At 44.6% G+C, this 22,367-nt stretch overlaps 4 protein-coding genes across 11 annotated transcripts; 2 read left to right on the top strand and 2 right to left on the bottom strand.

Moving 5' to 3' along the window:
* Window positions 1–72: 72 nt before the first annotated feature.
* LOC147983474 (uncharacterized) lies at window positions 73–3,727 on the top strand. Its single transcript, XM_087542979.1, has 2 exons — window positions 73–1,403; window positions 3,373–3,727. Exon 1 carries the CDS (start codon window positions 255–257, stop codon window positions 1,377–1,379), a length of 1,125 nt encoding a protein of 374 aa, XP_087399105.1. The 5' UTR covers window positions 73–254; the 3' UTR covers window positions 1,380–1,403; window positions 3,373–3,727.
* Window positions 3,728–5,662: 1,935 nt separating this feature from the next.
* On the bottom strand, window positions 5,663–7,128 carry LOC125540812 (ananain-like). Its single transcript, XM_048704366.2, has 2 exons — window positions 6,603–7,128; window positions 5,663–6,498 (listed from the first exon to the last, which is right to left on the bottom strand). The coding sequence occupies exons 1-2, from the start codon at window positions 7,030–7,032 to the stop codon at window positions 5,903–5,905; spliced, it is 1,026 nt and encodes a 341-aa protein (XP_048560323.2). The 5' UTR covers window positions 7,033–7,128; the 3' UTR covers window positions 5,663–5,902.
* A 2,737-nt stretch (window positions 7,129–9,865) lies between these two features.
* On the bottom strand, window positions 9,866–13,585 carry LOC125535390 (chromatin-remodeling complex subunit). The gene is made up of 3 exons (XM_048698443.2): window positions 13,186–13,585; window positions 12,439–12,506; window positions 9,866–10,208 (listed from the first exon to the last, which is right to left on the bottom strand). Exons 1-3 carry the CDS (start codon window positions 13,358–13,360, stop codon window positions 10,077–10,079), a joined length of 375 nt encoding a protein of 124 aa, XP_048554400.2. The 5' UTR covers window positions 13,361–13,585; the 3' UTR covers window positions 9,866–10,076.
* A 3,020-nt stretch (window positions 13,586–16,605) lies between these two features.
* LOC125540811 (uncharacterized) lies at window positions 16,606–22,367 on the top strand. 8 transcript variants are annotated; one of them, XR_015615673.1, is made up of 9 exons: window positions 16,606–16,981; window positions 17,101–17,183; window positions 17,286–18,138; window positions 19,081–19,296; window positions 19,396–19,561; window positions 20,142–20,251; window positions 21,041–21,160; window positions 21,419–21,781; window positions 22,006–22,367. XR_015615673.1 is itself a non-coding variant. In XM_087542976.1 (9 exons), exons 6-8 carry the CDS (start codon window positions 20,134–20,136, stop codon window positions 21,440–21,442), a joined length of 963 nt encoding a protein of 320 aa, XP_087399102.1. In that variant the 5' UTR covers window positions 16,606–16,981; window positions 17,101–17,183; window positions 17,286–17,981; window positions 18,072–18,138; window positions 19,081–19,296; window positions 19,396–20,133; the 3' UTR covers window positions 21,443–21,781; window positions 22,006–22,367. The 8 variants fall into 8 exon arrangements, 6 of the variants coding, with proteins under 6 accessions (XP_087399102.1, XP_087399101.1, XP_087399104.1 ...); XM_087542976.1 differs by having other exon boundaries at window positions 17,286–17,981; window positions 18,072–18,138; window positions 19,396–20,251; window positions 20,340–21,160; XM_087542975.1 differs by having other exon boundaries at window positions 17,286–17,981; window positions 18,072–18,138; window positions 19,019–19,296; window positions 19,396–20,251; window positions 20,340–21,160.

Here is a 22,367-nt window from a genome sequence, read left to right as displayed (position 1 = left end):
ATCTCCGATCTGACGGACCACAAATCCATGTATCATGGTAACACGGGAGGCTCGGGAGCACCTGAAATTCTCCCCTCTCACATAAGCGCCGACGTGGGTGAAGGGTTTGACAGTTTCCCCTCTTTTTGCGCCGTCGCCGCCGGGCTCCGCCGCCTCCTCCGCCGGCCGTTGCCACCATAAATCTCGCGACTTCGTTCGACTCCGATAAAATTAGCTTGTGCTGGTCGCGGCGAGGGAGGAAGGGAGGGAGGAGGATGGCCGCGAACGACGGCGGCCCAGATCTGCCCGCCAACGCCCCCGTCGACGGCGACGGAGATGCCGGCGGGCCGTACATCCCCGCGGAGCTGGTCCCGGACATCGCGAAGCACCTGACGAGCCTGCACGACTTCTTCGCCCTGCGCGCCGGCTGCCGCGCCTACCGCGCCGCGCTGCCCAACTGCCGGGCCCTGCTCGCGAACCAGCCGCCGCACCTCCTCGTGCCCCACACCGCCGACCCCTCGCTGTCCCTCTTCAAGGTCCTCGAGCCCGGCTGCGCCGCCTTCTCGCTCGCCCTCTTCCACGTCCCCGACCGCCGCCTCCTCCGCTTCCGCGCCCGCCTCCCCTTCGCCAGGACCGGCGGCGTCCTCACCTCCGACGGCGCCCGCGTCGCCGCCGTCGACGGCGCCACCGGCGAGATCCTCGTCACCGACCTCCTCTCCGGCGCGCAGGCCCGCTTCCCCAGGCCCCCGCTGGAGTACAGCCGCGTCATCCTCAGCGGCGGCTACGTCTTCGCCCCGGCGAAGGGCCGCACCGAGATCCAGTACTGCAGCCTCTGGTACGCCCACTGGGCCGTCGCGTCCTACGGCGGCGACTTTGAGATCCAGGACTGGCGCATTGTCAACGGCGCCCTCTACGGGCTCCTCCCCTCCTGCGGGCTCGTGATGGCTTCGCTCCCCAAGGACAACACCATGGAGCTGTGGATGCTTGGAGGCGAATTCGACGAGGATCTTGAAGAGACTCTGAAGGAGACCGTAGGTGGATCATTGCTGGGGGAGTGCGGTGGCGAGCCCCTGCTTATCTGCAAGGTGGGGCGCATCGATCCGGAATACAAGATTTTCCGGTGGGACTTCAATGTGGGGAAGTGGGTGATGATAACGAGCCTCGGCGGGCGGACGCTGTTTATTGGCTACGACGATTTTGTCGCGTGCCTTGGTCCAGATGTTCCAGGGATCCGTGCCGACTGTGTGTATGGATCATTGCCATGGAGTGGGGGGTGGAGCGAGTATTCTCTAGTCGATGGGACCTGTAAATGCTTCCCTGCACAGTATCCAGGTGAACCAGGGGTTGGTTTCGGGAGGCCGCAGGTGTGGGTGCTTCCAAGCTTGTTCTGCGACTACTGAGGTTCAATGGAATCATGCACCAAGGTATGCTTGCTCTTGGCTCTCTTGCTGACAATTGTTTGATCACAACTTGCATGACATATACTCTCAGCTGTCATAAATTTTAATTGTTTTCATCCTTTAGATAGCATGTAGTATGTTTAAATTGAAATCCTGTTTGCTGAGTTGCTGTGATGTCGGGGATATCCTCAATTTGCTGCTTTAAAGGTGCCAAACCTTGCCACAGCCAAAGTTCCTTATCAATGTGACATTGCCAGAGCTTGTCATTTGTATTTGAGGAAAATAAACCGCTGACGAAAAAAATCAAAACAAATACTAGAAAAATTCCAAGAAAATTTGCTTGGTAGATAATTTGATGCATGAGGTCCGCTCCAATTTTCAAATCATTTGGACATCTGAGTAGCTCTCGGCAAAAAAGACAAATTTGGGGTCTGTAAAAAAGTTTACTGTTCATGCGCTGTTCTGACCCGATTTGTCTTTTTTGCCAAGAGCTTCTCAGATGCCCAAATGATTTGAAAATTGGAGCGGACCTCGCGCGCTAAATTTTCTACCATGCAAAAAAAATTGATTTTTTTTTATAAAATTTTTGTGATTTTTTTCTGACCGGATGCAGATGAGCCTGGGCACCGAAACACTGCACTCATGACCCTTTATGACCTGAAATTAGCTATTCGACATCCATACATTAACAGATCATAATTATGTAGTGCTAGTATATCTGGTTGGTAATGTCAAACATGACCCAGGTATCAGAAATTGCACTGTTGCTGATAATGTGTATGTTAAAACATGCGTTGGTGGAGTCCAATGCAGCCTACCATGCTCTAATGGTTGGTGAAGGTTCACGGGATGACTGATTGTTTCATGCTCTTGTGAAATAAAAAGCATTAAGTTCACAGAATTACTATTGTTTCACATGCCTTCATGTCGAAGTATTTCATCAGAACTTGCATGTCAGCTGTCATAAAATTTTAATTGCTGTCATCCTTTAGAATGCATGGGTATTTTGTTTGAGTGCTATTCTATGAGTTGAAATCCTGTTTGCTGAGTGCTGTGATATCAAGAAAATGCTCAGTTTGTGCTGCTTTAAAGGGGCCAGACATGCCACAGCCAAAGTTCTTTATAAATGTGACTTTGCCAGAGTTTGTCATGTGTATTTGAGGAAAATAAACAAATAAAGTTATTATGTGAAATTAGCTATTCTACATTCATCCAATAACAAATCATAATTCTGTATTGCTAGCATATCAGGTTGGTAATGTCAAACATGACCCAGGTATAAGAAACTGCGTTGTTGCTGATGATGCATATGTTAAAACATACGTTAGTGGAGTCGAATGCAGACTACCATAATGGTTGTTGAAGGTCCACAAAATGACTGATTGTTGCATGCTCTTCTGAAATAAAATATGGATGTGTCTACCTCTCATCTACTCACTCTGTTCCTAAATATAAGACGTTTTGGCATTTCAATTTGAACTACCAAAACATCTTATATTTATGAACGGAGGGAGTAGATGAGAACTAACTATGCCTCATCTAACTCCTACACTGTTGGATTTTACCTGGAGATTTGTGGGAATTTTTTTGTTTATTTTTTTGTTTGGTTAATCAAATAGTGTAGGAGTTATGTGAGACTTTCTTAGTTCTCATCTAGATGAGAATTAACAAATCCAGTAAAAATATGTAACCTGCATTGGCAGTCATTTACCCTCGATGTCAAAGCTATGTCTGTTGTTTCTAATACTTGCTAGTACATGTCTTCTCTCTAGTAAAATTCATGTATTCATACCTTCTCTCTAGTAAATTCATATGTTGTGGTTCATCGTTTGTTGCGAGTGCCAGAATTTTTTGTGTTACAGTAAACAAGGTAGCCGCTGAATATTTTTACTTGTCATATTTTTTCTGCTTAAATGCTGTCTGCTATGAGAAAATATTATATGTGATTCATATATATTATTAGAACTTACGCGTACTTCTGTTGCTATTGCAGGAACCTGATTCTAATAAAATTTACATGAGCTTATATTTGGGAAATAACTTGGCAAGGTGCTTGTCTCCGCAGTCTGCTGTGAACTGTAGTCGATGTAGACGTCGCCCTATTGTGCAGCCGAAGCGGAGTTCTTGCATATAGCCGAGCCTTGGTGCGATACAACGAAGTATCATGCTTCAGTTGAAAACTTTGAGTCATGCTAAACTTGTGGTTCTTTTTAAACTTTTACCATAGGGATGGTTTTGGTTTGCCTCCAAGGATCAAGATTAACAGTGTGGTAACTATAATATGTCTGGTGTGTTATCTTGGATTATTTCATCTTTATATGTGTTTGATGTTGTGTTTTTATACTTCATTCCGTAAGCTTGAGATCTCATTCATTTATCTTAGCTGACCATATAACGATGAGAAATTGATGTGGTTTCTGGATACCATAGGATGTGAGCATGGCTTGGATTTTATTATTATTTTTTGAAACGGAGGCAAAAGCTTTGCCTCATATATCAAATAAGGAGGAGAAAGAGTTTGTTACAACACACAGCCAAGAATTGGCATAACAATTATTCTTGCAATAAAAAAGACCCTAATTTCTTCGCCCCGGCCTTGACCCAAAGGTTTGTCTCATCGATGATGGTGTTGAGTAGGATTTGTGAAGGTGCGCTCTTATACCGAAACAACCTTGCGTTACGCTCGTTTCAGATAACCCACGAAACCAGCATTGTAATTGATGCCTTCACTTTTCAGTCGCCGGTGCCCACGGTGCACGTGCTTGCCCACCACTCGTGGACGGAGTCGAACAAGTGGCATGGCTTGGATTTCACATCCTAAGAATAGTTTATTCGACATTCTTTCGGTGTTGAACCCTGACATATAAAACGGACATGGTTTTCATACTTCCAAAATCAGAATTCATATTCTTCAAAAGGAGCAGATGTGTAATTTACTGCAAGAAGTGATACTTGTGGCAAAAGGTTGCTCCATAATCTTATTCGCGTCATATGTTGCTTGTGGGATATTAGCCCTTCACCATGTTGGATCTCAGAGTGAGAACGAATTGCGCCGACAAAAATCGGTTGCTTTGGGGGGGGACATGTATACGTACAATGGTATCTAGTACTCCCTTCGTAAACTAATATAAGAGCGTTTAGATTGCTATTTTAGTGATCTAAACACTTTTATATTAGTTTACAGAGGGAGTACATCCGTGAATGAATTATTGTGGGATCATTTGGATACGGATGCGGATTATGGCCATTCCTTCCTTCGGTACGTTTTCAGGTGTGGCCGCTCCACGAAAGGAATACTACCAAACAGCAGCGCAGGATATAAGTAGCACCTAATGGACAACCAGAACGCTCTGTGTCAGATACTGCATCAGCTGGTACCGCTGAAACTCTGTAACCATGGACGGCATGTATGTAGCAACGAACAGGTCGTACACAGTACATCAACATGGGCATACTTGAACTGATTGATCAGATGCAGGTATCTTTGTTTTTTCTTGTGGACATTTTGGTCGGTTCTTTTGATATAATGTTTCAAGGTAGCATGTCCTACTGTTTTTGGTGAAAAAATGGGCCCTGTAATAATGAAGTAATAGGAGACGGGTATATATGATCAAGATGGGATTGGCTCGATGATAGCCGCCTGAAAAAATATTTTGGGTCAGTCAATTGTTTTAAGCCGTCGGATGCAAGATGGATGGTCGGATCAGCTTCTTCAACCTCCAGCCCAACTACCTGTTCTCTTCTTCCCCTCGACCGCCCCACGTAAACCGGCCTCCACCGCTCGCGGCGCTCCCTCGCCGCTCCGCTCTCCCACCAACGTGGCCCCTCCCCCCCAGCCATTCGTCTGACCTCGGCCATGCATCATTTTTTTTTCCGGCCAACTTGCACCCCTAACACCCCTAAGATACATCAGTGGGGCAGCTAGATAATGGGATAGCTTCTCCGGTGAGTGGCGGTTGCTTCTTCCTTCCCTCCGACGACTGCTTGATCCAGATTTGTCATTTGTGTCGGATTGCGAGAGGAAGAAGAACGGGCATGGAAAAGATGGAAAAGGCGAGGCATGAGAAGAACATTCAGAACAACGGTTCCATTGAATTGGAAAAAACTTATTTTCATATACAAGCTTCCAAGTTTATACTATATATTATAGGCAAACGCATCATTCCATGCTTTAAATGTTCATTATCCAAAATCCATATATACGTATGCATTGTACTGCAGCTGCATCGTTCTGTAGCTAGCTAGCTGATAAACCATACTCGATGCTGCATGGAGCCATGGACTGATGAGGTACTAGTGTTCATTTTCATATACACAAGATTACAATCTTATGCTGCTATTACATGGGCAAATGGATCGTTTCTACTGTACTTTCTACGAAGATCCATGCTTTATTTGAAAAACAAATTCATATATACGTCGTGTACTGCAGTCGTACGTATGGTACTATACGTCAATCTTAGTTGATAAACCATAGTACTCGACGATGCATCATGCATGGACTGATGTAGTTGTACTGGTTTTTAAGAGCTGTCCATGGTGGGGTAGCGGGCGAAGGTGGCAATGCCGCAGTTGTTGCCGCTCCCGCGCGTGAGGCGCATGTAGCCCCCCTCGCCCCACCCAGCCCCCCATTGGTTCTTCATCACCCAGTACTCCTGCCCGCCAGCCTCCGTCCCGTAGCCCACCACCGTGACGGCGTGGTGCAGGTTCCGCCCGCACGACGGGCTGCCCACGTACACGCCGCTCCTGTAGTGGTGGAAGTCAGCGTCGGCCTCCATGGCCACGGCCACCGGCTGGCTGGCCACGAGCACCTGCAACGCGCCCTCGTCGCCGTGCAGTGTCACGGACCGGTGGACGCCGACGGAGGCGGCCGGGTTTGGGCTGAGGCCGCCGCTGCGGCACGCGCCCTGCTTGGCGTTGTACGTGTAGGCTGCCTCCGTCTGCAGGCCGCCGCTGGCGGTGATGTAGGTTAGGGCTGCGTTGACGAAGCCACTCTTGCAGCTGTTGGCGCCGCCCGTGCAGTCGAGCACCTGCTGCTCTGACATGGAGATGAGGTTGCCGGTGGCGATCTGCACCAGCCCCTCCGTCGCCGCCACCGCCGCGAACGCCCAGCAGCTCCCTGCACGCACGCAAACGACGTGTGAACATTCCCTTATTCATTTGCCAGCTTTGTCCTGTGGTATATGCTATGCTATGCATTCGGGAGGTGCAGATTCTTCTTACCGCAGTGACCTTGGTACTTGACTGGGGTGACGGCGCCCCGGGCCCTCCAGTCCACGCTGTCCGGCGTGGACTGCAGGTGAGCCATGGACACGTTCACCACGGCCGCCGGCGTGAGCCCGCCGGGCTGGTGACGGTACCCGAGGTGCGTCTCCGCGAACTCCTCGTTGGTGAGGTCGGAGAACTGGTTGAGCCCGAGCGTGTAGGTCCGGTTGCCCGCCCGGTTGACGGCGTCGATGTGGCGCGCGTTGGCCGCGAACACCTCCCGCCGGCGCAGCTTCTCGGCGGCGTCCGCGTACACGCGCCCGTACCTGGCCATCCACCGCTCGTGCCGGGCGGCGGCCAGCGCTTCCCCTCGCGCCGCCACGACGCTGACAAACGCGAGCGCGAGCACCAGCGCCAGCAGCGTTTGCTTGCCGTGGATAGGCGCCATTAGCTAGCTAGCTACTTTGCTTGCGATGGTTGGCGAGCGAGCTAAGCAGGTACGTACGTAGCAACCATGCCGCCTCCGCTTGTATTTATACGCGCGCGCGGTGCCGGCGCCAATGGCGAGCAGGACGGGGCATGCATGCGAGCAGGTTCAACGGATCCGCCTAGTGGAACGAACGTATTGACTGGGAGGGAGACCATGGATGGATGTGGTCTCTCCGTATCTTCTTCTTCTTCTCGACGGTGGTTGCTCTCGTCAGTCGTCGCCACTCACATATTCTTGGTCGTCGTCATCTTCTGCAACTTGGGAGATTTTTCTGGCTTCCCAGATGGTGCCGCAACACGCACGCATGCATATACCGTCGCACACGCACAGAGCTGGTCGCAGCTGCCTGGAAGAAATTGGCCGAATCGGCGTGCACTTTCTCTTTGCTTGCTGCTTGTTCACTCGCACTCACACGCATACAGTTTGGCGAATTAGTAAATTTACCGGTGCCGGTATGTACCGGTGCATGCGCAATCCACCGTTCGTTCGCCAGTCTCATCAAGATTCGTGCAGGTTTTATACAATTTCTTTTCATGTGCAAATACAACAGATTAAATAGAGCTATACCTGTATTTGTATCGGACAGTGTCCGCTTTTACAGAGAAGAGGGAGGGAGTGGAGAGAACAGTGCATGCATGTATTCTCTCACCACATACACTGAACATGCATTTCTTATTTTCATTCTCAAATTTTTAACGATTCATACCTTTTGAACCAAAAGTTCATTGTTGAAACTTTTTATATATTTGAATTCATGGTGTGCAGACCTTCAGAACAAGATCAATTTTGGATATATTTGAACTACATTTTTACATATATTTCAATTATCTTTGAAATCATTTTCATAAAACACTAAAAGGTTTCACTATTTCACATAAGTGATACCTACGGTTTCAAACATTTTCACAAACTGGAATATGGAACTTACAAACTAACTTCACTCATTTGATTTCACTCGTTTTGAAATAACTCATTTCAGTTATTTGAAGAACCGGTTTCACTCAAATGAAAAAACAAATTTGCTTGCTTCATAAAACAGATTTTGCTCATTTTAAAATTATATTTCACTCATTCAAACAATGATTTTCAGTTATTTCATAAAATTGGTTTCACCAATTCGAAAAACCTATTTCACTTAATTTAGAAAAAATGCACTTCACTTCTTCCAAAAAAGTATTTCACTAATGTGAAAAAGGCACATTTCATTCCTTTGAGAAATCTATTTTTCATGTGTTAAAAAAAGGCTTCACTCATTACAAAAACACTTGGTTCACATAGTTTAAATAAACTGATTTCACTTATTTTAGAACACATATTTTGCTGAGTTCACGTATTTCAAAAACACATGATTCGTATATTTGAAAAATAATAGTTCCACATATTTGAAATAACCGATTTCACTCATTTTTGAGAAAATAATTTCACACAATTAAGAAAACAAGTTTCAATCGTTTCAAAATACAGATTTCACTCAGTAAAAAAGCATATTTTGGAAAAGTGAGTTTATTCATTTCAAAACACTTATATCACTTGTATCAAATAACTAGTTTCAAAACTTTGAAATAAAAGGTTTCACGTATTTCACACCGGAATATCTGTCATGTGTATGAAAAAAAAATCCACTCATTTCAAATAATTAATTTCACTCATTTTAGAAACGTTATTTCACTTATTTCAAAAGAACTATCATTTAAAAAACAATTTTACTCGTTTCAAAACTAGATTTCACGCAATTCAAAAATCATTTCATTTATTTCAAAACACAGATTTTTAACATAGTTCAGTCAACATAAATTTGATTGAAACGGTAAAATTGTAATTAGTTTAAATGCGTTGAAGATTGGTCTTGTTCAAAAGGTCTCATCGCTAGGAATTCAAAATATAAAAAGTTTCCGAAATAATTTTGTAGCTTAAAAGATATGAATGATTGAAATTGTGAAAGCAGAAATAAAAGGACATGAATTTAGTGAGGGAGAGATGAGAGCTATTGTGACCGTGTCATTGTTGGGAGGAGAGAGAATATGTGTCATGTATACGCAGATGGGATCACTATTTGACTTAAGTGCTGAGATACGAAAATAGAAGTTGGACAATAAAGAGACATACTTATGGAGTAGGACCACAAGTGCATAGATTTTACAAAAAAAGGGTTTTCCCCCGCTATCTACAAAGTGCATAGTTTTTAAAGGCATTGTGTGATGGATGTTGTACTGGTACATACCTGAATCGGTAAAAGGAGGTTTTATGTATGTGGCCTGGGTTGCATGCTTGACTCACATTTTGCAGGAGAATGGAAAAAACGCAGCACCCTGATAAGTGCTACAAGTGTGGCACGAAGCAATTCCGCCTTGACTTTTTTATGCAAGTTTCAATTTGGATGGCAACTTTAGTTGTGAAGCACGGCAATTTTCTGTTTAGATGGCAAGTTTAATTTTATTTAATTATTTGTTTCTTTCAGATGACAACTTTAGTGTAAAAAACGTCAAGGTGGTGTTACTTCGTGCCTATGCCAATGCATTAAAAGTAAGAAAATATGCACAACCAACTCATGAAAATGCTGGTATGACTGTAAATGATTTATTCTGAGATCATTTGAATACGAATGCGGATTATGGCAATTCCTTCCTTCAGTCCGTTTTCAGGTACTTGTTGGCCTATTCGCAGAAATAAATAAATAACTACGCGGGTGCCTTTTCCCCCAATATCGCCCAAGTGCCAGTATCCGCGCTCATTCAGAAACGACAGCCGATTCCCGGACTAACAACATACTGCATTTAACCATCAACTCTCAGCACACCAGCAACGGGAATAACAACAGGGCAGAGTGGCACAAAAGGCACGTCGATGACAGTACACAGAAGCAAAATATCTCTCTCAATTGCACAAGGGTTCAGTAGCCTAGTGAGCTAGCGACGCGATCAGGAGGAAAAGGATGATGCCTATTCAGATCAAAGAGCGGGGCATTGGCTAGTAAGAACAGGCACGGTAAGGCGGGGATCTTGTTATCGTAGTACAACCGCTGCGTTCCTCACAGCCAGGTACCTCTGGACGTATTCTTCGGGAAGCATTCTGATCTGCCTGAAGACCTCTGGGTCAGCGTAGCGCAGCTTCGTCCTCGGATCCATGTATGGTGCCTGCACAAAGGTAAAAAGGTCAGACTTGTAAAAAGTACTCCCTAACAGATGTAACAAGGGACGGCACCTAATGGGCAACCAAAAATGCTCTGTATCAGATATATGCATCAGCTAGTGCTACTGAAACTATGTAACCAGTGACGGCATGTACGTAGCAACAAACAGGTCATGCACGATACAGCACAACATGGAACATACTTGGACTGGTTGATGAGATACAAGTAGGTTCTTGGCGGCAACACAGATGTTTGTGTGGTGTTCTATGTAATTTCTTCTATCTCTCGCCAACACACTGCATCATCTGGACTACAGTCCTCAGCAGTCAGCAAAATCCAGGCTTAGGACAGATGGCCAGTGTTGGGTGCTGCTTCATTTGGGTCAGTTGCCCTGCCTCCAAGCCTTGAGTTCGACCAATACGATTGTCATATCATTAGGGTTCATTCATTTATTACGGCGATGCGTATGTGGGTGAAAATGTGAACTATTAGTACAGATGTCAGTAGGGTGATGTTCAAATTGTTCATGCATTACCAACAGCTGCAGACGTGCAGTGAAGTTTATGACCCTTGGTAATACTGTACATGGCAGTACCAAGTTGAAATTAACTAAACATGTTGTTCGCAGAGGCCGCGAGAGAGATACAAACTGTGAAAAGAACATTACAACTGAGAAGTATTGATTTTAGTTCACCTGCCTGTTCTAAAACATTAGTAAACTCACCCAAAACACTAATCAAGTTTTCAACTCTTAAGTTCTATAATATGCGTATACACTTAAGTTCATGTTTTATGGGGACTATGTTATTAATACTGTATTATAAAAATATTTACCAACTATAGTAGTGTATTTCGTTCATGAAGACTCCTGCTTCATTCATATAGGGATCTGTTAGAACAGCACAGACTTTAATTACATATGTTTAGGGGTGTCCACACCGGACTTTTACAAACTGTGCTAAATCGTCAACAGATTGCTAATTTTGTAATTTTCCAAAACTGTGATACATAAGTGCTAGTAAGTTTGTTGGTCCACAGGTTGGTCAACCTGTGTAAACAGCAATTGAACACCCCTACATAAGTGGCAGTATGAAAGCTACCAAAAACATCTAAATTTAGGTTGATAGTGAAATCTGTTCACAACATTTTTTCCAAAATAAGTCACAATTTTAGCAGCTCAATCTGGATTCTGTTCCAACACAGTCCTGCTGGGTTTCTGCTATGCCAACAAGTTGAATCAAAAAGCACTCATATTAACAGTACAATTCAAAGATAAAAATAACTACGACCCTGTTTTTTTTTCTCCTTAAAAGGTTGCAACAATATTGTATTAGCCTCGAATTACATTAACATCCACACAGATGAATATCCATATGCAAAATTTAATTAGACAGCATAAAACCAAATCTGAGGAACATTGCAAAAAGTATACAGTCAATAATTCTGAAAAATGGAGTGAACTCTTGCCAAAAAAAGGGGGGGAATGGAGTAAAGCAATTAGAACAATGCTGAATTAGAGCTTTCAGTGGGTCATCCATACAATTCTCACATTATTTAGCGGTACTTTTTTGTAGTAGTTACTAGTTAGAAGTTACCAAACACAATCAACTTTCAGATAATCACAAATTTAACTGGCCAGAGTTTATTTGATTTCAACCTACACAAAACCTGATCATACAGCGTCAAATAATAGGTTGCACACACAAACCTATCTTGTCAATAATACATCCGAGTTGCTTTTAAAAAAGGCTTGTGTTGGTTCATACAAAGCAGATAAGTGAGGACAGTGAAGAACTCCAAACAAAATGTTTATGGAGAGTAATTATAAGACATAAAAGATAACATTATGGCCACGGTCTCTAACATGGAACTATTTTTTGTTGATCTCTACCGGTACTGCTATGTCTTAGATCTAGCTGCTCATAAGCTACTTACTGAGTTTTCCTATGAGCCAGCTACTGGGAGAATAACTAAACTCAAAGTATCAGCTTATTCCTTCAAATTTATAGGCCTTGTTAAGCACAGCACAAAATTTCATCTCACTGGGAGAGTTTGCAACCAATTAACACTGCATGTAAACATGCAGTTTAGCATGATAAACAAAATTGTGGTAAACACAGGGCACAGCATTATGATCTACTTCAGACCTAAATGTATTCAAATTCCAAACCTTATCATTTAGAAGCATTGCAGGATATGTAAATCAACAGTTGGAGTCTATTGGGGTGACTTACCTCAAAGCCTGTAACGTCACAATATCTCTTTGGTGGATAAACGGATGGGGGTGACTGAATATTTAAATCTGCATAAAGAACATACTGTGAACATTATATTCGCCACAACAATTTTCTCTAAATACTACATGTGCATACTACCTGAACACACAAATAACTTGTTTCGCTAATGTCAAAAATAAATCTAGAATGTTATCCAGCTTTGTACTCGTAACTGAGAGATACAGGTTCATGTAAAAGCTGTCTAATCGCCTTAGCAGTGGAAGCTAATACTTCAGAAGCTATGAATTTAGACACAAAGTCAGCAATCTATTGGTCTATTAACATGGCATTCTATCAAGCACGAGTTTGGAACCAACTTTTATTCTACTAAAAACACTGCCTATAAATTGAGAAAACAATGATGTTTCAGGAGGAAGTATTTGCATCTAAGGCTCTAAAGTGAATTGTGAGTTTGTATTATGTAACATGAGAAGAAGCAATTCAACTGCTGCTATTTGTTAGCACCAAAATACAGCACAATGTACAAGCTCCCAGCATTGGTGGGCTCTTGGAAAAAATCCAGCATGCAGCTCCAATTTTCAATCTCTAATCACCACAAGTTTCTAGGCCTAGAGTGGATCATCGAATAGTCTTAAAACACCTCAACGAGCACAGGAAGGCCTAAAACCTACAAAGCACTTGATTTACAGACGAAATCTGCAATAATTGGGCAACTAGCAGCAGGAAGGGGATCGAGGCGCTCACAGTTGGGGCGGTCCGGGGGCAGCGAGGTGGCGTCGGCGGCCTGGAGGAGGTGGCGGAGGTGCTTCCACTGGCGGCCGCGGGACTGGCCCTTGGGGTACTTGTCGGCCGTCTGCACCTTCTTGAACGCCATCGTCGGCGCCAGCAGCATCTCCGCCCTCACTACCTCCGACTCCATGGTCCCCCTCCCTCCCGCTTCGAGCGGCTCGGAGTCGCGGCGATTCCGCTGGTGCGCGCTTAGGGTTGGAGGCGGTGTGGCCTACCGGGCAGCGCCTGCTTCAGCCACCGGCGGCCGGCGGGGGTAGGCGGCGAGACGGTTCGGGAAGTCACGAGGCGGTGGCGGCGGCGGTCGGGGGAGGAGGGGCTGAGAGAGTGGCCGCGTGGTACACGTCACGCGAGTAATGGCCTTCCCCGGCTGTCCGGTCGATCCAGCGTTCCTGCCGCATCCGACGGCTGGGATCCTTCTTCCTCCGCGGGTGCCACGTGGCATGGCTGCCGTGCGTCGGAGCAGCGGTGATGGCGCGGCAAAGGTGACTACACCGCGACGAGTCACCGCTGCGAGTTCTGCCTCTCTCATCAGATGTGATGGGGTCACCGCCGCGAGCGTGGTGCAATCACTGGGATGTCTTGTGCTCAACTTTCTTGTCAGGTACTTCGGGTTGCCTCTCTCCGTGACTCGTCTATCCAAGATTCACCTGTAGCCGTATGTGGATCGTGGTGCCGGCCATCTGCCGATGTGAAAAGCCTCGATGCTCTGACGTACGGGGAGGTTGGTTCTGATTAACTCGACTCTCATCGCTACGGCGATCTTTCCTATGCTCGTTCTCGGTCTTCCGATATGGTTTCTCTCTTGCATCAACAAGGTCTGTCGGGGTTTTTTCTAGTGTGGGCATGCTGAAGCAAAGGGGGGGATGTCTGGTCAAATGGAAGCTGGTTTGCACGCCGATGAAGTTTGGTGGGCTGGAGGTCAAGAACCTGCATCTTATGAAAAGGCATGAGTGGACAAGCCTTGGTAAGGCTTGCAGATTGATGTTCCTCATGAGGCGTGTGCTCTGTTCGATGTCGCGGTAGAGTGTTCGCTAGGGCACGAGTCTAATATCGAGTATTGGTCGGACCGGTGGTTCGATGGCAGGAGTGTGGGACAATGCATATGTGAGGCGGGCGGTGGGATGTCAGCTAGTTGCTGAGGTTCTGCCAGAGGCCAAGTGGTTGCAAGCTATCAGGGGAGCTCCATTTGTCTCGGCGATCGCTGAACTATTAAACCAGTGGACCATGATACAGAATGTCGAGTTGGCTCCACACCTTCACACCTTCAGTTGGCATCTGACTGCGGACGGCAACTTCGTTATCTGTGCGTTCGGCCTACTCATCATTCTTCCTTGTGCGTGAGTATGCGTTGGGCATGGCAGAGCTTTGGTCATCTTGGGCATCGTTGGAAATGTAAATTTTTATCTTGCTTGCGTTGCACGATCGCTTGCGGATGTCTGGCAGATTGGTGAAACAAAACCTGCAGCACCCTGTGCAGTGTGTTTATGCTTCCAGAAGGAGGAATCGGTGAACCATCTTTTGTTGGGTTGTTCGTTCTCTTGACAAATTTGGTACTCTGTGTTGTTACCATGGAGGGTACATAGATTCACCCCGCAACCTACCGACGAGCTCAAAGATTGGTGTCCTAGGTTGCATTCAGCTGCTCCCAGGACTCGGAGGAAGGAATTGAACACTCTGGCCTGTTGCACATTAAGGATGATTTGGTTGTAGAGGAATAGTCGCGTTTTCGACAAAGCAGCATCAATGCCCTCCATTGTCACCGTGAGAGTTTGAAATGAGTTTACTTTGTGGATGTTGGCTAGGGTGAATGGATCCGTGGACGATAATATGAGAATTGATGCTTAGGTGTTTCTAGGTTTGGGTGCTGGCTAAAGTGCCATGCATCCCTTGTACATAGCAGGCATGTTTGGTTGCAGTAGTGAACAATAGCTGCATTGCATACATATCTCAATCCAGCCTGGTTGAGCAAAAACAACCCCAAAAATGCGTCATCTGCAAATTGTTTGGTTGCCTGCATTTAGGGTCCCTGCATTAGGTAATGCGCAAGTGCACTTTGTTTGGTTGCCTGCATTGGCCCAAGCGGCACATGAGCATGGTGTTTGGTTGCACGCATGAGGTATGATTAATAGCTAGCACTTGCACTTAGCACACAGGGTTAAGAGCTAGCAGAGGGAGGGGAGAAGAAATGTAGTGTGCGTCGGACAATGGCGACTGCGGTGGATAGTGGTCATGGCGCCGTGTCAGACATGACGAGCACGGAGTCGTGGACGAGCGACCCCGTCGGTGAACTAGTTGCGGTGCTCGCGCAAACACAATCGGCAGAGGAGGAGAATGCAGTGGGACGACAGTGCAGTGTCAATGCAGTAGGAGGACGACAGAGAGTAGGCTAAGATGAGCGACACCGAAAACGACTCTAGTGTCGTAGGACGTGGGCAAGGAGATCAAGAGGAAGGGTGTCGGCATCGAGAGGGACAAATAGGAGGGCTATGAGCAGAGGACAGAGGAGCTCGACATGGCGGCGGCAGTGCAATAGGCTGCTGTTCAAAAAGAGATGAAGCTACAATCATCGAAAGCAAAAATTTACAACACGAATGTTGTGCGGAACTGCGATATTAATCTACTAGTCAAAGGAAATTTCAAACGATCAATCGTGCGCAACGAATCTGACAAAATTCGTCTAGAATAGCTTCAATGGGAAGACGAAATTAAGAACTTACGACCGACGAAACTACGAACCGATCGCCTAAATGGAACCGTATCATCAAGGTGCATCTTTTTCGTGTAGAGCTCACCTCGAATCGAAGCACCATTGTGTAAATCGGAAGGGGCTAGGAAGAACATAATTAGAGAGAAGGTTACTAGAGGTAGGAGAAGATAAGCACGCACGGGTTGCATACCAGCCCAGCTCGTATCCCTCCCATCTCCCCTCGTGCAAGTGGCCCACCATGTGCGCTCGCCTCAACCTGGCTCGCTAGAAACTGCCAACCTGAACGTTTTCAGCGAGCCAGGCCCAAGTGTACTTTAAATTTCGTGCCATGTGAGCCGCACAGTAAATACATGCAACCAAACGGTTCGCTTTCTTCCCGCACGGGCCAGACTGGGCCATATATAGGCAACCAAACACGCACGCCCAGCGTGTACATGTTTGTACTTAATTTTTCTCCCGTATCTTAACACAAAATACACACAACTTGTGTGTTATCTCTACTCCTAATCTCTACTCCTAATAGACGAGTTGGTTGAATAGTCCCACTACTTTCAACCGGTTTATTTTCAACCGGTTATTTTTCGTTCTCCCCCGCACCCACGCACGCAGCCAAAAATCAGGCCTAAAAAAACCACTCTATCGATCGCGTGACTCGGAGGCCCGTCAGCTGATCCCCCGACCAAGGAAGGCACGACCCGCTGCCCCTCTCTTCTAGGGTTTCAAGCGGCGGCGACACAGGCGGTGGCGACGGCGGTTGGCCCGCACCACCACTCACGTCCGTCGCCACGGCCACATGCCTCGTCGCGACGACATCGACGCCACCTACGCACCGCACGATGTCGCGCCTCGCTCGCCTTCTTCGACGATGCCCGATGCAGCCAAGCCAGGTGTGCCTCTGCCTTAGCCGACGCAGTCGGCCATGACTAGCAGCAATCCCCAAGCCTGACTCGCCGCTGCCGCCTGCCGCGGCTCCGCCTCCTCCTCTGCCGCCAGGGCGCTGTGTGAGGATAGCCGCCGCTTCATCCAAGGACGCTCTTATCAAAGGTATGGCCTCATCGTTCTCCCACCTCGGTGTGGATTCCGTCGTAGAAATTGTGGTGCTGGATAGTGGATACTGACCGCCCACTTTCCTGTCTTCGCTTTTCTCCCATCCGAAACCCTAGGCCGGGGCGCTGCTGACGGATGCCGCATCTGAGTCCATGGCGGACCTCTTCCCTTCATCTCTTCTCTATTCGGCCCTGTGAGAGTGAGGACGCACGTGCATTCATGCGTGCTGAAATGAGCGTCTCCAAGTTTGAACAAAAATGGTTATGTTTAACTGGTACTGGCTTTTTGATGGAACCTGCAGCTTGGAACACACTGCTCGAAGGTGACGGGATGCCTGGGGCAACTGCTGATGCCGGAGAGGGTCAGCTGTTCTGAACTGGATTGGGGAGATCAGTTTTTGTCAGCGAGAGGGCTATAAGGAGGGCCATGGCATTGGTCGGGGAGGAGAACACACTGATCATTGGTGGCGTATGTATGGCTGCGAGTAGTTTAGGATCTGTTCATCCCATGTTCTGTTAGAAATTATGTCACTATTCATTAACAACAAGGCATCGTAATATAATATTTGTTGAACCAGCATATTTTCCACAGTTGCCTGGATATTTGTTATACTTACAACTGAAGATATATTTGGATGTGCTTAGCTTGTTGAGCATTTCTATTCCATATTAATATACAATGACTTCAAGTAGTTTTATACTAATTAGGGTCCACCTAATTGATGGCAGTATATTTCTTTAGTTCACCGCTGATTTGTGACCTCCTAATGAACCTGGAGTCTGTATATGCTATACAATAATATATATTTAAAAGCAATATTTTTTTATGTTCTATCTGATGGAATTTATTTTCTGAGACGTTCATTGAATATTTCATAATTTTGATGGCCTCTTGATTCATGTCATTAACAGTTATTTTTCAGTACTTTTCAGAAAGGCAATATCTCTTTTACTGGCCAATGGGGTTCTCTCTTCTAAAATTGGACTAAAATTTCCCAGTGGGTTCTCCAATTTAACTCTTTCTAAAACCTTTAGAAGCTATGAAAGAAAGGGAATAACCTTCCACTTGTCATGTACATCCTCTTAAGGTCTTCTCTCTTCTATGTCAAAGCATCGCAAAATTACAGTCTATCATTTAGTGTTGGATATTCCAAGGTATAACTTCCTTCTCTACATATATATTCATTTTGTATGTTTTTCTAATTTGTGAGGGTGATTTCTGCCTGTACGTATTAATTGATCCATATATAAAATACCAGCACTCAAATTTTGTCAAAGAAGTTGGCCTGTTAAATGTAGCATTGTGGTGCTCAACAGATTCTATTTACAATTTTAGTGTTCAAGTACAAACAAGTTATACGCATATTTCAAACTCACTGGTGGTGTCAATCTTGATTCACTTTTTTTGGATTCAGCAGCTATATGTTATAGGCATATTCTCACTGTAAAAATGCCCTAAATGTGAGGCCTTGACTTACCTTTTCTTTTTGAAATTATTACTTTGCCATTGTTTCGATGTTACCACCACCACATGGTTGTACTCTTCCACATAAGATCGACTCTACGTTTAATCTGTAGTAATTTAGTTGACTGATTTTGCATGCTAATAATTCAATAGATGGGCACAACTTTTTTTGGAGGGAAATAGATGGTTACAACTTAACAATGTTGGGTGCATTATGTTCTGTCAAGACTTAATATATGGGGGCTATCGGTCATGCACCTTTTCTTCTTTTGTATTTGGGAGTATTTTGTATATTTTGTGCAATATGATTTGTGAAATATTTTTGGCCAAATATGTTTTTCGCCATCTGCGGATGATTTTGGAAAACATAGGTTGACATTGATATCAATCTATCTAAAGAAAATGATATTGATTCTTCCTCGTGCTCTATTATTAGTAATCCTGTAACAGCTTTCTTATCCATTCATACAAGTCAAAGATGCGCACATTGTTGCTTCCTTGTGCTTTGTTAATATTGATTTTCTAATGGATTTTTATAGATAAATTTATGTGCATGGCACAGATTAACAGTTTGGCCAGGCTTTTGTACTGAGCGATGTCATTTTGAAAAAAAAAAACTGAATAAACTACAGCCCATCAGACGAGAAAAGGCTGATTCTGCCAATTCAAGTTCAATGTCTGGCTAGGTGTCTTGTGCAGACTTGACATGGGCTATGTTGGACACTAGCAAGTGTTCCCAATCACATCTTAAAGAAATTCAAGTTCGCTGCAGGAAAGGTTTGCTCTTTCAAAATCAATGCACTTGTGAGTACCAAGCTGAATAAGGTTTATTATGCATGCTGAATAAGGTACTGAAATGATCTGAATTTCAAACTCTGTTTTCTTTGCTTGCTTGGTAGTACAGTCTGCAGTACATAACACATCTTCTTGTTTTTTTTCTGTTATAGTTTCATTTTTCAGAAACTTGTCAGAGGACGAGACGACGGACTTTAGAGAATTTGACTCCCAGTATAGTGATAAATAGAGGGAAAATTAACCTTAAGGTCCTAAGGGCTGCTTTATAAAAGCTTTGTACCAAATTTACTGAATTAGAAATAACAGTTGATACAGCTGGTATGTTAATCTCACAACCCTGACGTTGAACATTTCCTTCTTTTGTCCTGTATATGCACACTTACCTTCCTGCAACTGTATGTACTTCCTCTGTAAGGAAATATAAGAGCGTTTAGAATACTAAAGTAGTGATCTAAATGCTCTTATATTTCTTTACGAAGGGAGTATTAACTAGCCAATTGCTTTCATTTAATTATCATTATTCTGGAACATGTTGCTCACTTTATATTAAACATTTTAATTAGAATAAGCTATCCAAGGAGGTTTTATTAGGAAATTTTAGTTTATGTGACTTTTTTTATTTGAACAAGCATACGCATCTCCATTTTTTCATTTTAGTTGTTTATTTGTATAGTTGGAACATTAGTTTGGTGTGAGTTTCAGCTACCTGCTTGTTATTGAAACTGCAAGAACTCGCTAGCTTTTGTCAAAAGAAATGGAATGTGATGGAAGTAAAAGAAGATAAGGTGTTTTTGTTGATCCTTGTGTCTGATTTTAGGGGGTGTGTGTGTGTGCCTAATCACTGTAAATAGTAAATACTCTACATTTATGACAGCGAAATCCTTGTGAATATGGACAGATGGAGGTGTATGAACGGGCAGTTCTTGCAGTTACTTATTCAGTGGACATATGGTGTAATTATTGTCAGTTTGCGATTTCAACATACAATGACCCAGATGTCATCAGAAGGTAGCAATTGAATATCGGGACTATTCCGATGAAGTTTTTTTAATATATTTTTATAGTGTCTTGACTTTTGTTAACTACCGCATTTTAGGCTGTATGTGTATATATAGGAATACATACATGGCAAGAAGGGATTTTACAATACCTAGGACCTGCACAGGAATGCTTGATGAAATGCTTTATAATATTTTAGCACTGTTTTTCGGCAGTCCTTGTGGTAGGAAAGTGATCCATTCTTCGAAAACTCATCTACTACTACTCACCAAATCACATCGTTCCATATATGGACTAACTGAGAATCTGGGATTTTTCCATCAATCGCACTGCCTTTCCATCCCCTCCATCAACAAGCGATCAATCTTCCACATCGCAAAAAAAAGAAGAGAGTCAATCTTCCAAATCACTTCATTCCATATATGGACTAACTTGGAATCTGGGATTCCATCGATCGCGCTGCCTACATGCCCCTCCAACAAGCGATCAATCTCAGCACAGAAGGCTCTTTGTTTTCTTGACGCTCGTGGCTTTTGTAGCAAATTCTATTTGTTCTTCGCCGCTTTGGGTTGTGGGGCTTACTTCCTAGCCCCGCCTGCTTGTTGTACCACCGCCCACTTTGTGGCTCTAGCGCCAACGCCAGCCTGGGACATCTCTCTATCAGGGGCCGGCATACCGGGATGTTGCAGGGCCGCCGTCACCTCGAGAAGGGGCGAGGAGTCCATCGTATGCCCAGTTGATGTCCCTGGGTACTCACTGTGGCACGAAGAGTCCCTCACCGTTGTCCTCTTCGACCAGCATAACAACGACGGGTCAGCCTGTGCACACTACAAACTGAGGGCGCAGATGTGCCACGCACAAGACACAAGGGTGACAAGGCCAGGAGCGGCAGCAGGCGGCGGTGGAGCACGCAGCAAGGTACGCACAGAAAATGGCCACAAGTGATGTAGTATCATGTATCGTGGTGTCTATTGTTCTTACCGCTGTTTCGTACTCAAATTTCATCATAGCACGTTCCTCATCTGGTTCAAAGGAAACGTGTATTATGGCACTGTTGAAACATTCCATCGATGTATGTTAGATCGCCCTATACAGAGTAGTTGAACATGTCCATGTGTTTTTCTTGTTTGTTCATTCCTTCAATCTCCTAGATGTGAATCTTATGCTCTCCTACAGGTGGATTTTCTGAAGATCTTGTGATTTTCTAAAGAACATGTCTGCTTGTTCAGGAGGCAAATAACTGAAGCTGAAGGCTCTTTTCTGAATGATGATAAATCTAGGAGAGGATGACGAATTAGTTTGTGCAAATCTCCCACTGATTTGTGTCCTCGAGGAAGTCCTTTCTTGCATGGTTTTTATAATACGAATTAGACATTTCTTGCTTGCAAACAACTTATTGCATCTCTTCTTGTTGCATGAACAACCATATATATACTCCTAGAGCGGCAGAGCTAATGCATCAGGATAGGCAAGCATCATGGCACATTGGTGCAGTGCATCTTGAAGGATAACAACAGTATCTTACGAGAGTGGAACAACGTAATGCGAACACACACTTTATATTCAGTTGTTCATCTTTCCTTGATATTTCATTCATGTCTACATTGCATTGTACCTTGTGGACAGACCTGCCAGATTCAAATCGTGTTTCATTGATGAATGGTTATATAAGTCGTTCATTCAGATAGACATCCGTTTTCATTCTAATTCATAACTTTTCCTGAAGGAGCAGCCTAACCCGTGAATTGTGTTTTTTGATTCAGATTTTCAATCGGCAAAATGATTTGGTGTAATACAAGCTTCCTGGGGAAATCTGGTTTAGCTTTCAGTCCAGCTTTGATGATAAAATAACATCAGCCTACCTCGAACATAACTTTAATAAAGAAATCTTTGCAAGGAATATGTGTGATTTCGGAGGAGCCAAGTTGCAAGGAGCTAATGGGACACGAAATGCTTGTTTTTCTTTGCTCTGATCTTTCAAATTTGTGGATAAAATTTCACCCAACTATAATATGATGTCATCAAATGATACAGAATGCCAATACTACATGTTGTTTTACTACATGCTGTTTTCAGGCTGTGCTGCATCATTTTTTATCAGCCATCATGTTCTTGCAAGAAGTTG

The sequence above is a fragment of the Triticum urartu genome, chromosome 2A (genome assembly GCF_056163025.1).
Source record: "Triticum urartu cultivar PI428250 chromosome 2A, HENAU_Tu73, whole genome shotgun sequence".
Lineage (NCBI taxonomy): Eukaryota > Viridiplantae > Streptophyta > Magnoliopsida > Poales > Poaceae > Triticum > Triticum urartu.
The sequence above is the reverse complement of the archived record's forward strand: the minus strand, read 5'-3'. Positions and strand labels throughout refer to the sequence as shown.

What these genes read in the sequence shown, in the direction of transcription:
- LOC147983474 (XM_087542979.1), top strand. Translation starts at nt 255, where the DNA reads ATGGCCGCGAACGACGGCGGCCCAGATCTGCCCGCCAACGCCCCCGTC.
- LOC125540812 (XM_048704366.2), bottom strand. Translation starts at nt 7,032, where the DNA reads ATGGCGCCTATCCACGGCAAGCAAACGCTGCTGGCGCTGGTGCTCGCG. An exon ending in CAAGTACCAAGGTCACTGCG is followed by an intron (nt 6,499 to 6,602) that starts GTAAGAAGAATC and finishes GCGTGCGTGCAG; the next exon opens with GGAGCTGCTGGGCGTTCGCG.
- LOC125535390 (XM_048698443.2), bottom strand. Translation starts at nt 13,360, where the DNA reads ATGGAGTCGGAGGTAGTGAGGGCGGAGATGCTGCTGGCGCCGACGATG. An exon ending in GCCCCCGGACCGCCCCAACT is followed by an intron (nt 12,507 to 13,185) that starts GTGAGCGCCTCG and finishes TTCTTTATGCAG; the next exon opens with ATTTAAATATTCAGTCACCC. An exon ending in GTGACGTTACAGGCTTTGAG is followed by an intron (nt 10,209 to 12,438) that starts GTAAGTCACCCC and finishes ACCTTTGTGCAG; the next exon opens with GCACCATACATGGATCCGAG.
- LOC125540811 (XM_087542977.1), top strand. Translation starts at nt 20,134, where the DNA reads ATGGACAGATGGAGGTGTATGAACGGGCAGTTCTTGCAGTTACTTATT. An exon ending in GACCCAGATGTCATCAGAAG is followed by an intron (nt 20,252 to 20,339) that starts GTAGCAATTGAA and finishes ACCGCATTTTAG; the next exon opens with GCTGTATGTGTATATATAGG. An exon ending in GCGGTGGAGCACGCAGCAAG is followed by an intron (nt 21,161 to 21,418) that starts GTACGCACAGAA and finishes GCTCTCCTACAG; the next exon opens with GTGGATTTTCTGAAGATCTT.